Below are 17542 nucleotides of genomic sequence, written 5' to 3' on the forward strand. Positions count from 1 at the left end.
TTTCTGACAGTTCCAGAAGATTCTGCAGTACAAATAGGTTGTATAACAGTTAATCCACAACACACTATTGCATACAACAATACACCACAGGAACATTCTATGCAATTCGATAGGGAAGAGTGGAGTATAAATATGACATCATTACGTTGTACAAACCAGTCTGAAATAAACCGTGAATTCAAACGTATCTCTCTCATAGTAATTATTCCCAACCGGTTCGTATCCGCGGTAACAACCCTTATTATTCAGTATTGTTTTGTCTACATTGATAGAGTTATATTTCTGGTAATTTTTTAAATCTGGTTAATGCATACTTATTAGGGGCCCAGATAGTCGTAGCGGTAAACGCGCAGCTATTCAGCATGACCAAGCTGAGGGTCGTGGGTTCGAATCCCACCGGTCGAGGATCTTTTCGGATTGGAAATTTTCTCGACTTCCCAGGGCATAGAGTATCTTCGTACTTGCCATACGATATACACATGCTAAAATGGTCATTGGCATAGTAAGCTCTCAGTTAATAACTGTGGAAGTGCTCATAAGAACACTAAGCTGAGAAGCAGGCTCTGTCCCAGTGGGGACGTAACGCCATAAAAGAAGAAGAAGCATACTTATTAAGGACAGAAGAACACTTTACTTCGGGTAACTGTGATAGATTTAAGGGTAGAGTTAAAAGCACTTGATTGGCGTTTGCAATCGAACTGACTTGCGTTTATTCGGTTGTTCACAATTCGCTCCCAAAACGACAATTCGTCCGGCGGGGTGTGCTGCTGTCGTCATGATGATGGTTGACGAGAGCAATGTCAAACTCATTCATGGTTTCAAAACATTCGGAACAAAATATTTATTTTCACCGCTTAAGTGAAGTAATTTCATATATTGAATACATACATTGAATGAGATCCAATAGTAGAAAATTAATTTCTCTACCCAATGGTATTTTTAGAGGCAGCGGAGAATGTTTCGAAACGTGTTTTATTCAAGTGCAAAAATCGCTAAGGCGAAAGTTTCAATGAAACTAACCTCACATATTCTGGTTTTCCAACCTCAAACTAGTGCTCCTACCAGCCGGATCTCATTTTTTATGAAAGTAGTGGAATAATAATAAAAAAAAAACAAACGAATGTAGAACATAGAGCACCACTATTTCTACCTTTTCCACTTGACCGTTTGACTGTTGACTGTCTTTTATCAGGAAAATAAACATTTTCCCCCACAGAGGCATGTGATGAATGCGTGAAAAATCAAATCTCTCATCCACTGACTAGTTGCGCTACCAAAGTATAGATGGCTAACAGTATGTTGCGTTTCGTGATTGGAGGCCTATTAGACGATTGCTTCAGAGAACGATCTCCGACGATCGTATGCACGGTAAAACTGGACACAACAGTAATGAAGTAAGGAAAATAAAAAAAAATACCAAGTGTAAGAAAGTCCTTACCCTTCAGTTTTTTGTTCCGGTGCGCCGCGTCATTCCCAGAAATTTGCTAAGAGCGCCACGATCTAAGAAAGTTTGGAAACCTCTGGGTTAATATATGGGAAATGCCATTGACGGTTTGTAATCTTCTACGAGGTTTTCGAGACCCACAGAGGTTTTCGAGGTGCACCGGGTTGCGGATAGGAGCAAAGGGCGATCAGTAGCATCCACTTAACTGCCGTGAATCGCAAGTCAGTCCCATCTGTAAAAAGTAGGCATTGAGAAAATGGGCTGTGAAGTTTCTAAAATCGTTTTCCATACGAAAATTCAAAAAATTCCAGAGGATTGGAACATGTTCAAATTTTAATGAAACTTTCAAAATTTGCTTCTCACTACGATATCTCTCCGAGAAAAATATAAGAATAATCAAAGCACGGTTCATTTTTGTGTTACACGGTGCGGAATTCTGTAGTGGGATTGATATGCGGTTACTTTTTACGTCATCAGTGCAGCTGAAAGAGCATTGGAAGATATGTTGAAAACTGATCTCAACTCAATTTTGACGAAAATGCAGAGATCAATTTTGACGAAAATGCAGGATGGGACACGATTCACGGCAGTTAAATAATAAGACAAAATGCCGTTCTTTGACTAGGTGATGTAATGTGATCTCCTATGGTGTTGTAGTACTATAAAGTATGTCACTCTCTGAGAATTCTATCCTTGAAATTAATTTTTCACTTAATAAAGCGAAAGCGAGTTCGGACAGCAAGCGTTTGCCCGACATAATGTCAACGTAGTCATTCACGCAACAAGCAGGAGAATGATTGCTGAGATAGGGTATAACAAGTGTTTAAGTGATCATAAGAATATTAAGTTTACTAAAAAATACTTTTTATCGTACAGTGCCCGTTCGATTTTGACTCGGTTTGAATTTGGCAATACGGAAATCCATGTACACAAAAATGGAAAATGGTCAGTCACAAATCCTGTCAATCTCAATATTTCTGTGGGCCTTCTCAAGGCTTACCATATTTAAAATAAGTAAATTTAATTCGTGGTTATTATTACGGTGATACAAGTTTTAATAAAAACAACCATTAAATTTTGGGAACGGTTCAATTTAGGCAACATAAAAATTTTTGGCATGTTGCCTAAATCGAATAGGCACTGTATACCCTTCCAGTTTTCGCGAGGCTGTTTTACAATTATGTTGTACAAAAAACAACAGCGCGACTACTTAAGCTTCAATTAGGGTGATGTGCTAGTATCCATCGTATTAAGCAATGATCAGTAAGAACTGCAATTTTCCCAGTATTGCTGTGAATGATGCTGACACAAACCGATGCCAAACAATTCTTTCTCAAAACGGCTTTAGCATTGTACAATAACATTTTGATAAATCTTGATCTCTTTTTGGAAATAATGCAAAGAAAATGCATCTTACCGTATTCTCAGTCCGTCGTATCGTTTTCAACTCCGTCGCAATCAGTTTCCAGATTCGTCTCACAACTTACGGCTCACTGTGTGTATTGAATGGTTAAAACACAACATATCAACGCTATAATCAAATGTTTTACTAGAATATATAGATCTACTGGCATCTCCCTCCATTTCTTCAGCATGATGGAATATACTAATTTCCTTTTAAATTCATTGTTCGTTATCAAAATTCAGCCCAAACATATGAACACAATTCCTTTTGACCGTACAATTATGGCATTTGCTCACAGTACAGCGAAAACAACACAATAAAAAAACCGTATTTTTACATCGAGTGTCGCGCACACATTGATGTGCACAAGCTTTTTTTTCTCAGTACGACGGATTAAACTCTGTTTACATTCTCAATTATACGCGGCGGTTGAGAAAATTTCGTAAAATTTGGTGGCTTATTGAAGTTTTACAGCGTGCGATTGGAATGAAATCCTTCAGTGAAGAAGTACGAAGGTTTTCCATAGTGAAAATAAGTGCCCGGCGAAGTAAGTCACCCACGGGGGCGGGAAGAAACTTGTGTTGGAAAGTGGTGTGGCTCAGTCGATCGCTAAGCATTTCTCTCAAATCGTGTTCGTCCATGCGATTTCGGTGATAAAGTGCAAAGTGGATAATTGAACTGAAGTTATTTACCGAAATACAGTAGTTTTATTGCATTTTTGGTGTACAAGTGTACAAACCATAACAGCTTTCACAAAATTACACTTGGATAATGAATCTTTGTTGCAGGTAAGTTTAAATATCCGCCGTAGTGAAACATTTAAAGTTTGATACGACGAATAGTAGCGCTTACGACGAAGAAGAACAAAACCCTATAGAATTTATTTTGAGTTTGTCAGCTAAGAATAGACCAGCTGACACACCCAAAAAACACTAACCATACACTACACTCTTATTCAACTGTAATGTTACTTGTGCATTTTGTCCCGCTTATCCTACTGTAAAAATGTCCATAATATTCTAGAAAATGTGCTGAATGTTTGTGTCTTTCACTAGAATTTATTTTAAAATTTCGACCTTCCGTGATTTGGCCTTTTGTGTTTCGGCCTTTTATGATTCGGCCTTCTGTGATTCGGCCTATTGTATGTTTCGGCCTTTTGAGCTTTCGGTCTTTTGTGATTCGGCCTTTTGTTGTAGACCCCACGAAAGCACCTCCACTGCAGTAACAAATCTGATACCATCAATTGTCTATATTTGACAAGGTTCTGAAGAAAATCAATCAGTGAAAGAACTACTTATTAAAAAAGGACTTAGCTGAGTCCATACATATACAAATGTTAGGTATAGGGTCATGGCGAGCGTTTGGTATGTATGGTAATAATTGATTCTTCGAAACAAATTATTTCTATACATCTGTCTTACAGAGCGTTAATGATTAACGGGTCGCAATGATTGATTAAGTGACTGATGATTATATTCATTTTTATCATGATTGATGATTATGATTATTGATTAAAAATTTTCAAGTCATGATTAATGATTGTGATTGATTTTTAAGCCAGAGTATGATTAATGATTATGATTAATGATTAAATTACAATTTTAGATGATTAATGATTATGCTTATTGATTAAACTCAGTATGATTAGTGATTATGATTAATGATTATGATTAACCCTTATATGCCTAATGTCAAATTTGATCAAAATTTTCAATTTCAAAACAATAGTTTTTTTTTAAAATTATCATTTATCGTATTTATTAGAGATGGTCGGGTCTCGGGTTTTCAAACCCGAAACCCGACCCGAACCCGAACCCGACGGGTTCGGGTTCAAAAATTTCAAATTTTTCGGGTTCGGGTTCGGGTCGGGTTTGAAAGCTACAAAATTATCGGGTACGTGTCGTGTTCGGGCTTGAAAAAAGTCGGGTTGAGTCGGGTTTGGGTCGGGTTTGGTAAGAATTGCGAACAGAGTAGCAAACTTAAAGCTGTTCTATGCATCAGAAACGATAAATTTACCATTTTTTCGAGCTCGGGTTTTTCACCCCAAAAATTTTCGGGTTTCGGGTCGGGTTCGGGTTTAAACAGTGAAATATTTACGGGTTCGGGTCGGGTACGGGTTTGCCTTTCAATTCGTCCCCTTGATGCTACAACTAGATAACTCGAAATTTGAAATTTTTGACTTCAATATGCCAAAACATTTTTATTAATTAGATCTGTAAAATACCTACAGCTCATAAGCGTGTGATTCAAAATACACAAGTTTTTCAACCATGTCCTCTGCGATTAACCGTCCCCTTGTAAAACGGTCATATTTTCTAAGTGGCACATCCCAAAATTTTGATTTTCAAGTTATCTAGTTGTAGCATTAAGGGGACGAATTATTGTCTCGGGTTCGGGTCGGGTACGGGTTTGAAGAAATAAAATAAGTCGGGTACGGGTCGGGTTCGGGTTTGAAAAATGTGAAACCCGACCATCTCTAGTATTTATATTGAAAACGTCACGACCCATTGTGTGCTCCAAATAAAGAAATAAAGAAATTGAAATAAATCTGAGCTTGCACTATACAAATCTCGTCCAACAAGTCGTTGGCGAGTAGTGTGTGATTACTGAGTTGAAATCGAATTCAGGTTAACATCTGCGTCCGTGAGTCCTCTCGTGATGTAGGGATAACGCGCCCTATCTGGTGAACAGGGAGTCGTGAGTTCGATTCTCACCGAGAAGACGTGTAATTTCATTGCAAATTTCGCATATTGTTTCCCATTTAATCCATATGCGAAGTTTATGTAATGTTTAGTTTTACGGTAGTTTTTCAAAATTATGTTTTTCAGTCGTCTTCTAACAAAATTCCGTAAATATCAGGATTTATGTTTATCTTTGAAACTGTGGGTATCGATTCGTAAATTACGATTCAATAGACCATTTCGTCAGATCTGACCCCCAGAAAGCATATAAGCCAATGAAATTCACGGAAATGGTCCATTGCTCTGCTTCAAGAGCCAGTATCCTGGAAATAGTGGTCAATATATTGGCTCTGTGAAGCGTAGCTTGCAACACATCCAACTTCATAAATTATGAAGTTTTAAACGGAAGTTTCAAGCGTTATTGATAAACTTGAACATATGCCGGGTTGTTAAGGATTCTCGATTTCCCGGGGAAAGTATTCAACATATTGGTGTTGAAAAAATCATTAGTAAGGGGTCGTCCATAAATGACGTAGCATTTTTTCGCTGAATATTTACACCCCCCTCCCCCCTCGTAGCATTTAGTCACAAATGCAAATATCCCCCCTTGAAAAATACGTAGCATAGCAAGCACCCCCCCCCCCCCCCCACTTTATTTTTTTATTTGTTTTCCTAAGCGATTGCGCTAAACTGAAAATGAGATCCAAAAATTCAAAAGTTTGATATTAACTGATGTTAAGTACTGACTGAAACGTCAGGAAAATCTGACAAATGATAGTTTAATATACTGTAGTGCTCAAAAATCATTTGGAAAACAGTTAAAACCAACTTATCTTCTGTTAAAGTTACATAATTTTGGTTCCCAGTTTAAATTTAATATGTAGTACTTTTGTTGTTGTTAAAACCTAGAACAAGTTTACAGCTGAAAATGTAGACAAAAAAAAAGATAAAAAATCTTGTGCGGATTAATAAAACTAACAGCAAGGAGTAAAGGTTCAGAACAAGAGAATTTTTTTTAAAATTATTCGTGGTTAAGAAACAGATTTAAGTGAAACATGAACAAAATTCCTTAATTTGGAATGGATCCCGTCATTACTCTCTAATTTCAAATTCATTCTGCAAATAGTTACCAGATAGAGACAAAAAAAAAACAATTGCAAAATTTGGAATGTTTCAAAAATTAGCTATTTTTTTACAATCATCTTTATTTATATTTCAACTAAACTTAATCATCGTAATCCATACTGAAATATTCTAACACAACTCATAATGACAAAATGAAATAATAAAAAAGGCTCGTTTGCTCAATTATCGAATTATTTAGAAAACTTAATGTTAGAACAATTAACACATTAAAAATAACACTCTAATTTGATGTCCTCATTATCATCCAGGCTTTTCCATCAAGAGCAATGATATATCAAAACAAATCGTTACGTTGACTGAGTGGAAATCTCCTGCAACATTGAACGTACTGAATAAATATCTTGTTTTACTATAATAACGTTAATATTTGTCTAAATGCTCATATAATGTGCTTTTGAGGAAATAAAGTTCCAACAGAAAATATGAATTGAACTTCCACGGTTGATGCTATATCTTGTTACAAATGGAAAAAAACAATCCAAGTCGATAAAGCATTGATTTTTACCTAACATATTGAACTTTAAATTTGTTTATATTTAAATAAAATAGTTTTAACACGAATACAATATAAAATTTACATAAATATTTCAAGCTTCAATTTCAGGAAAATTAAAGATTTCTTAGTAAATTTAATAATTCGATAAGAATTTTTTAATCTTATTATAATGATGTTTTTTTCACCGAAATTATTCAAATGCTACGTAGGTAAGCTGGGACCCCTCCCTCCCCCTCGTCACACATCGTCACAAATTCGTGAAGACCCCCCTCCCCCCTAAAATGCTACGTCATTTATGGACGACCCCTAAGGCGAGCAAACCCCGGTTAACTCAAATATACTGCTAATCTTGTGATATATTATTATTAAACATTTAAATGTTTAATAGTATTTGCTCGCCTTTCTAGTGATTTTTAGTATTCCTTTTGAAAAGCGAAAGTTAAAATTTAATAAGTTGTTTATTCATACTCCAAAAGTTCCTCCAAAAAGAAAGTTCTGAAACTTTATGAATTTTGCAAACCAAGCATTTGAATTCATTATCAAGTATTTTTAATTATTGAAGTATTAGATATTAGATTTTTCCGAAGAATTGGCTTGTTTAGGAGTATCCAGTTTTTTGGATTTTCTGAATCTACATATATTAAAATTTCAAAATTTTCCGTACCCTGAAACTATTTTAATAACGGCTTCGATATTAGTATGGAAATCCCTTTCAAATCACCCCCGGAAAATTCAATTTCGAGCGAGCTATCATTGTTTAAATTGAAATGTCTTTGAGTCTACTGATTGAAATCTTTTTGATATACTTGATATACTCAGAAAATGTGATCTTCCGAATAGGTTACAAAACACTGCAAATATTTCATCGATCAACATCCCAATTCATGGATATATATTGGGCGAAATCAGTTTGAACATTCGCTAGGAATTTCCTAACGAGATCTTTATGAAAAACTGGAAACATATTTTTTAAACAATATTTAAAGAAATTTCTGCCCTTCCTTGATTTGAATCTAAATTTCAGTAAAAACGGTTTGCGATTAAAAATTTGCTGTAACGAAGTTCAAAAGATTTTATATCAGATTTATTGCTAATCAAGGGAAAAATTCATCATTATGTATATAACTTTTTTGTTGCATACTTCAAGGCCTTTAGAGCATACTCTTGGGCATTTAATCATAATTATGATTAAGCTTTTGAATGATTAACCATTAATCAATGATTATTACCTACCGAGATGAGCCAGCCTCGGGCTGCAAATCTCGTTAATAAAGATAATAATAATAATAATAATAATAATGATTATTAATAAAAATAATAATTAAATAATCTTCCTAAGGCTCCGTCCACAAATCACTAATGCTCGAAAAGGGAAAGGGTAAGCTCATACGGTGCGACTCAAACAAAATTTTGAAAATGTTTATACGAAAAGCATTACGAAGAGGGGAGGGCTTTCCCCCAGGGTTAAAAAAAACTCAATTTTTAGCGCTACGTAATGAATTGATGCTACTTACACGCCTTGACGTATGCAACGAATGAGTCATAAACATGAAAATAAATGGCTTTACTCATTATTGAAGAGAACAATTCAAATTGAAAAACTTTAAGCATGGTTTATCGTTTATAATCATCGAATGTTTAATCAAGATCAACTTAACGCTCTGCTACATTCAGTGGATTTCTGCAGGCGATGTTAGATTGCAAACATCAAACGTGAACAAAAATAGCGAGGAGCTATTGACAGAAATGCCACAATGTTGTGCCAATTTTCGGGTATTCATACAAAGTATACAACAATCTTATGAACGGCCAAAAAACTAGTGCTAGGTCGAAATTTTATGATCTGCCCCTATAAACAGCAATTCTTCATGTAGAATGGTACCACTCACAAGCTTTCAACCACGTCTTCGGATTCGGATCATATACAACTAAGAAATGCACCGTCTCACGTGGAGGATATATTTAAGGGTCTTTTTAAATCTTGTGATAACATCTTCGGATACAAAGCAAAGCCACGCTGTACTTGGTTGGATTTGGACGTTCCTTGAGCATAAACTTTCATTGTTTGTGTCACAAGATATAAGAAATGCAAAATTTATTTATACATTAGAAGGCAATGTTGTAAAATTTGTAAAATTTTGTTCAATGATTGATTGATGATTGATTAAATGTTTGACTTATGATTAAGATTATGATTACTGAATAAAATTAGCGATCTTTATGATTATGATTAATGATTAATGATTAATGATTAAAACATAATATTGCAATGATTATGATTAGTGATTAATGATTAACAATTGATTTTTTGTGATTAATGATTAACATTTTTGATTAATCATAAGCATTAATCATTAATCATGATTGAATTTATGATTAATCATTAACGCTCTGCTGTCTTATGAACCGAGAGGCTCAGCTATGCTGTAAGACCATTCGTTAGAGAACACTCATTACTACCGTGTTACGTAACGCAAGAGTGGGTGTAATTGGGCTCTGCGTTACATTAATTGTTCGCGTTTGACAATGAGGACATTAAGGTCAAGATGAACCGAGGCCGGGCTGCAGTTCTGTGGTAGCACAGATCTGGAGAATCAGACAGCCACTCAGATTGTAGGGTTGGTCGATTGGTCACTCGCTGGTGAGCAGTCTATCAGGGTTTCGACGTGAGTGGTTGTCTGGTTCTTAAGGTTTGTGCTCTTGTAGGATTGAGATTTGACCTCCGTTCATCTTCGCCTTAAATTGACTTCAAAGACCTTGGGAGACACAAATCATTTATGGGGTTCAACAATATTTATACAGGTAGTTTAATTGAGTTTTTAGCCATTTGAAAGACATTGAGGATTCTTATTTCTGTAACGACAAATAACAATTAAGATATACAGAGTCTAACAAATAAATTTTTAATTTGGGATTATCATACAAATGACATGACAGAGTACAACAACGACATTCAACGAAACTTTAATACACTTAGTTTCAATGAATAGTTACGCAATGATTGATTGATTGCTTCACTACTTGTTTCGCTATATAAGTTGAAGTTTTTAATTTAACATCTCTCATGTTGCTATTCTAAGTTTATTCTTCAAATTAAATTAATTTGATTAGTAGTTTTCATATGTTTTGTTTTTTTCCTTACATATATATTTTTATATGTTAAAAATACTAGTTCAATATTGAATCACTTTGCTCGTAGCTCTTAAATAATCAATAGAATTGTTTGACCTACGGATTCATTACATTTTGCATCATTATTAGCATTATTGTGTCAAGTCTATTCTATTTACCTAACACCCTAGCCAATCTTATTTTCCTATCCTATTGACTTGCGCTCTAATTGCCCCACCAAACGCTGCAAAATGAAATGAAAATGACGGCTGGTTGGCCGTAAACCACGAATCATAATTTAAAAAAGTGTTTGTTGATTACGTTATTTGAAAAATATTCACGAAATCTCCTGAACAGCTGAGAAAGATTTAACATTGGGTCATTAGGTCGATCTACTAACAATAGTGCCAGTTTGTCCTATCGTAGTTTTGCAGTATGTGGGTGAGATAGACCAGTAAACGTATTTTAAGGAGAATTTAATCCTGCTGAATCTTGAAAATGAACTATTAAAAATAGGAATTATTCGATATTTTTTTTATCTCTCTATTTCAGACCACAACAGCACGGAGCAGATCTGGTAAATTTGTTCTCCGAAATCCTTAGCCACCCAGAGGATGCTAACAATGAAGCTGCTGTAGCGTTGGCCATCGATGCTATTGCCAGCCTTTGTGAGAATCACGTAATTAACATTGTGTCCACCTGGAAAGTGCTCGGTTTTAAGTTCACTCACGAGAAACGCCCACGAATCATTCAAAGCCTGTGCAGATTTTTCGCCAACGTGCCTTCCATCAAAGTTAACTCACTTGAGCAAGAACGACTGGTCAATGAAATCATTCTCAAGCTGTGGCAGTTTGTAACGGATTTCGATGACCGTGAAGTGATTGTCGCGGCCCTGGATTCGTTGAAATCATTTTCTCCTGATATGATGAACATATTTCAAATACCTGAAATTTTTCGGCAAGGAATTCCTCTGCCAAGTGAGGATGACGAATCTTTAGATGCTAAGATGATCCCAGGCGATTGTTGGATTCAATTAATTCACTTTGTTAATCATTCCGCTATTGAAGCAGCTGGAGATTTGGTTGCGCATCATATACATAATGAAATGCAGTCATACCGCGGAGGGATCTATCTCAATCCAGAAGGGCGACCAGAACCATCGTCTTTGAAACATTTGCCCAAGAGGAGTATCCTTGCTGCGGTAATACATCACTTAATCAGCCATGGTGGCAAAATGAATTCCGCAGATACCACCGATATAGTTCTCTATAACCTCTTGAGAATTGTGGCCAAAAAGTATCCCAAGCCCATTCCACCTCTGAATTGGTGCTTTTTGCATGAATATTTTCACCATTGCTACGAAAGTAAGAAATACTGTCTCCAGATAGCTATCAAGCAAATGCCACACTCAGGAACTGCCAAGCGGATTGTGGAAAACTTCCTCAGTGACGCCGTGGAAACCGACATGGAGGTCGAAGATGTGCTGGTCGTTCTGGAATATCTTGATGTGCTGACAGAATACGTGCAAAGCGACATCTACAAAAGATTTCTGCATCTGTCGTTACAATTTTTGCTTGAAAAATCTGAGGAACACGGAGCCAATACCGGAAGCCCATTCGTTGAAACTGTGCAGCATTTGAAAAATGCTGTTACTAAAAAATCCTATCAGAATGAGGACAACTTCGATTATCTATGTGAAGCTTTGGAAAATTTGTTCAGTCGTTTTAGCATCAACACCAAGGTAAGTAAAATATTATAAAAAAAAATAATTATATAGGTTATGAAAAGAGTCTGCCTGATCTAATGGGATTTTAATTCGAAACTTGTAACCAATTCAGTTATTAGGTCACCAAGTAGCTCGGTAGCTTAGTTGGTAAAACGCTCGTCTAGCATACAAGAGTCCTGGGTTCGAATTCTAGCCGAGTACGAGTCTTTACCACGCGTAATAAGTTAATTAATTTAACACTTCAGTCGTCGCGCTGTTGTATTTTGTACAACACTGGTGGAAAAACCTCGCTCCTCGTTCACAACAGCAGCGTGGTGGTTTTGACGGTGGCAAACCGCGCGACGACTGGAAGGTTAATAACCATGCGGATTGGATTACCGAAAAGCCTAATATATGTGTTAATAAAATATTATAGTTGAGTGATTCTCGCTAAAAAAAAACAGGCCGCCATTAGAATTTGTTTGTCGCTGTTCGCTATACAGTAAATTCACCCCAAATAGATATTGAAGGGACCATCGAGTTAGGGAGCTATCGACTTACAGAACACAAAACCAGTGCAACTGCGATCCAAGGGACCATCGAGTTAGCTATGGAAACCATCTTTTACTATGGTTCTTTTACTCGATATCGAGATACGGAATATCGAGAAAGGGAGAGTTAACTGTAATATGCTAAAACTAGAAAAGAAGCGTTTATGTTAACTGTTAAACTGTTTATGTTAATTAGTGGACCCATCGTGAGCCGGCAAGCTAAACAGTTTGTAAAATAGACAATTTTTTGACAAATATAAGGCATTTTTTTTACGTGATATACCTCATATTTCCCTTAAAATACATAGGAAACCTAATGACATCGTATAGAGTTAACATGTGGGTTTCATTGGAAAACAGCGTCTGTTTGAATTTGGCTATCTTGGTATTTATGTTTTACCATTAGCGCTCTTTTCAGGCAGTGGGGTACGAAAAAAACAAACTCTCCAGTTCGATCTCGCGCGCCCGGAGTGATTTTGTTTTTCTTTTATTTTTCACTTTGTGCTTCGTTTGGCTTCGTGCACTCGGAATGATTTATTTTTTCGAAATATTATTATTTTTTTTATTTTATTTATTCAATTATTCAGTATATAACTTACATTTTCATCTTAATACTATCTATTTTTTCAAGCGGAAAGATTGTCTTTGGTTGCTAACACCAGAAGATTTTCGTTTCTTTGTATTATTAAGAACAAAGCATGCTGTATTTTCTTGGTTTTCATGTGCATCTGAGAATTCACTAGCAAAAATGCTTCGTTCGTCTTTTGGTATAAATGAATGATATTTTTTGTTCCAGAAATTGGAACAAGGTTAGAAAATCTTTCCTGAAGAAATTTTTCAGCCTCTGAATAGTCATTTTCAGTTACATAGATAAATTCCCAATCTCTTTTAAATTGGTCTTTCACCTTTTGCGACACAGCCCAGTCGAAAAATTGTTTGGCGTTATTAATTTCTGATGACTTTCTAATACTAGCATCTCTAGCCATTCGCTTAATGTTGCCACCGATACCATCACAAGGACCTTTTCCATGTGAGGTTGGGGAAAAGTGCCATTCTACTTTAATTTTAAAATCATTTTCATGGTTGCATTCATTTTTGAAATTTGACAAAACTACTTTTCGAATAAAATCTTGAAATAAAACCACAATTAATCTATTGTACGCTTCACGTAGGTCTTTATATTCACTTTATATTAACAACATGCTTAAAGACAATGTGTTTTTTTCCATAAAATGTTGGGACCTAGAAGTGAGCCAAAACGCAGGAGTTCTACTAGATTCAGTTATCTGAAATGAAATTAACCACAATCATGTCGAGGTTTTTAACTAAATGTATTAAAAAGCTTACCTGATGTTGAAATCTTCCGAATTTGGGAATTTTATCAATATTTTGGGAGGAAAAAATTCTACTTTGTTATTATATGGATGCTGCAGGAAAGGCGATTCGAAAATAATATAAGTGTTTGACACTTGAGTTGCTGATTGCTTCAGCAATTATATCACTTGCTGAACAATACAGCAAACATCAACGACGTTACTGAATTTACAGTAAAATATTGTTTGCTGAAGACGTTTCAGCATTTCATTTTGCTGGAAGGAGAAATGAAAATTTGGTGTATACACACCACTTGATTATTTATTATTCTAGTGGGTGCTGCTTTTCAGCAATTTTGGGTTGCCAGCACCTGGCTACTGTAAAATTTAGGTATTGTTCATTTCATTATCATTTTTATTGAAATAACATAAAATACAATTGCGTAACAAGCCATAATGATTTAATTAACAAAATCAAACATCAACACCATGTTTCTGCGCCGTTGGGGGAAGGATTAGGACCTATAGGTAGAGGCAAAGTACCGTCTACCGTTCCGGTCTTGTTGCTATCCTAGAAATAAACACTTAAGTAATACAATACTTTTATTTTATTATTTTAGTGAATATTTTACATACCAAATACAATACTCCAAAGGATATTAAGAAGGTGCTGGTTAGTTAAATTTTCTTTGAAACTTCATGCCAGTTAAGCCCATGAAACGAACAGGATAGTTTTTCTCGTTAAGTTCTAAGTTTATCGGTTGACATGTAAAACTGTTTGCTGGTTTTCAGCAAATAAAACAATTGCTGATGCAAGTTCAGTAATTATGTTTGCTAATTTACGGCAAAATTTCAAATCAATTGCTGGTCATCAATCATCTGTCATTTAAATTACTGAAAATCAGCAATCCTAATGGTATTGACAAGTATCCAGCAAGTTAGATTGCTGAATTCCAGTAAACAATTTCATAAGTGCTGAATATCAGTAAAATGGTGTATTGCTGAATTGGTTTCAGCACACGAAATTGCTGGAAGATAGATCGAAAATTTGGTGTGTTCAACAGTAGGCCGAATCACAGAGAGCGGAGTCACAGAAGACCAAATAAGAACAAGCCGAATCACAAAAGGACAAATTAAAGAAAGCCGAAACACAAAAGACCTATCCTCACAAGACCGAAGAAGCAAAACTTAAAGAACCTACTGGTCAAAGATGTTGCGTTGCCTACTTCCCAAACTCCTATAACCCCCGGTGTATTATGGAAGGTGTGAGTCTTCCAAATTATACTGTTGACATGGGGTCTTTGTACATCAATAAAATTCCTATTGAAATATAAGGCATATTTCTCAATAAAGAGAAAAAATATCTAAGATTTAAAAAAAAGTTTCTTTTCAACCTGTTTAACTTGCTGGCTTACGATGGGTTTACTTTTCTCATCCAGTGTTAGCCTAATCTAACGAACATCGACATTCCAATGCATTCTAACGATTTGTAGCTATGGCGGTCTGGCTTCAACAAGAATTACTCATTTGTACTGTTGTTTTATGTTAGTTACGTTTGTTATAATCATTTAAATATCAATCGTTTCAGCTATTTGACGAATACCTCAAGGTCTTGAGTGTGCTACCTTCCAAACATTTGACGTCACTTTTGAAACCAAGCACGTGGATCGACAAACGTAATCAAACCAAGCTAGAAAAGGCAATCGTTTTACAGTTTTCCATTCATAAGCACAATCCAATTGCCACTGATCTACATCTCTTCGAATTGAGTGACATTCTGAAAACCATCGGCTCGTTTGAGACAAACATGCAAAACTATTTTTTGCGTTCTTTCTTCGACTTTGTGCCTCAGCTAGAAAACCACAAAGCTCTGAACGGATGGATAATTGAGCTTATCGGCTATATCCAGTCGGATCTAGCGGAAGTGAATACACTTCAAATGAAGGAGGTTGCCCTTTTGTTGGATGTGTTCCTCACAGCTGTGATCAGTTTGTCAGGCTACGGAGCGCTGTTCGGCAAAGCCATTGTGGAAGACTTAGACAAGCGACTTTTCGTATTTCCGTCGAGCCTCATCATGGTGTTTCAAATGAATATGTGGAGGGAAATTGAAAATAAGGTATTTTTATCGTAGTATTTAAGTTCTAGACTGTTACAATGCCCATTTTTGTTTTCAGATTTATGAATTTCTCTATCATCTATACAACCACCCCAACATTTCGACACCTTATGCGGAATGCTTAAAGAATGCTCTACTATGCTGCAAGGAGCAATCATATCTGCAGCAACCGAAAGCGTGGCCGAAATTCGTTTCATTACGAAGACTGTAAGTACATACATTTTTAGTTAAATTTTGTTTCTTTACGTAGTTCATGCAAACAAGACTGTTGCACTACGGTTTGATTTGTTTTCATGACTAAAATAATCCGAAATCACAATCATGAGTGACTGAAAAAAAAAACTCGGAGGACGATCTGGAATAATACTCTATAGGCGACATTTAGAATAGTAGTAGCTCGATTGTTCTCACATTCTAGCTTGTCACCCTTCTGGTTGATACGGCAATAATCCCTTGCTTCCACTCTTCCGGTAGCTGTTCTGACTCCCAGATTCTGACTATCTTCTAATGCAAACAAGGGACCAACTACTCCGGGCCCATCTTATAAAGTTCCGCCTCGATACCATCCTTCCCAGCTGCCTTGTTATTCTTGAGCTATTGAACGGCATTCTTAACTTCTCTCAAAACCTGGTTGGTTGCTATTGTTCCAAATTCCTATGTTGATCTTGATGTCGTGGCTTTGGCAGCGATTGTTCAAGCTGCGCGGAAAATGCATGTTTATCATCATCAGTGCTTCCGACTGTGTGCACGTTGATTATGTAATATTGAAGAATCGGCTCTTGATCCTCATCTTTCATATTCTTTCATTGATCGGCCATCATCCGATCACGCGCTTTTGCATATCACCCATCACTAAGAAAGCTGTTTCCAGCTCGTATGTATTGCCGCAGCTCTGGTAGATGGTATGATCCTATAACATTTCCCCGAATACCATTACCCCGAAAACCATCACCCCGAAAGTCAATACCCCGAATGGTCAAGTACCCCGAAAACCAATACCCCGAAAACCATTACCCCGAATAGTCCGTTACCCCGAATACCATTTCCCCGAATGGACCATAACCCCGAATTTTCTTGGCACGAAAAATTGAAGATCCGACAAATGAATCCCATATACCTATTTCATAGAATTTTGATTTTCATTTGAATTTTTGTTCTTAATGTTATCAAAGATTTATTATTCTTTTAATCAACAGCTATTCTTCATGAGCCAGGTGAGAACCCAAATTTTACTCACAGGCGTGTACTTGATTTTGTGAGAATGATTGTGTTCACAGCAATAAATCATTTTTCGAACTGATGATAATGCTGACATGTTAATATTAGATACATTTCCCGCCCTCTTTCAAAAGCGTTATATTATTTGTTAATGTATAATTATATTTTTATATTGCTGGAGGCAATGCGAGTTCAACATATTCTAAAATGTCATTAGACTATGGTTTGAAAAATGTCAGATGAAAATGTTAACTGATATTAAACTGACCACTATTTCAAAAGTACATCGCTAAAGAACAGCCTATGATAAAAGAAGAAAAAAATCACTGTTGAAAGCGTCAATAATTATGATGCCA

The 17542-nt window shown here is 36.0% G+C and overlaps 1 protein-coding gene across 1 annotated transcript in view; it reads left to right on the forward strand.

The window, feature by feature from the left end:
• LOC5577000 (focadhesin) overlaps positions 1 to 16249 on the forward strand; it is a 68561-nt gene extending 52312 nt beyond the window's left edge. Inside the window, exons 3-5 of the mRNA XM_001663053.2 lie at positions 10836 to 12024; positions 15441 to 15968; positions 16027 to 16249. Of these exons, the coding sequence (XP_001663103.2) occupies positions 10836 to 12024; positions 15441 to 15968; positions 16027 to 16179 (1870 nt within the window). The 3' untranslated portion in view covers positions 16180 to 16249. The remainder of the gene's footprint in view (positions 1 to 10835; positions 12025 to 15440; positions 15969 to 16026) is intronic.
• Positions 16250 to 17542: the final 1293 nt, after the last annotated feature.

Source organism: Aedes aegypti, chromosome 2 (genome assembly GCF_002204515.2).
Source record: "Aedes aegypti strain LVP_AGWG chromosome 2, AaegL5.0 Primary Assembly, whole genome shotgun sequence".
Lineage (NCBI taxonomy): Eukaryota > Metazoa > Arthropoda > Insecta > Diptera > Culicidae > Aedes > Aedes aegypti.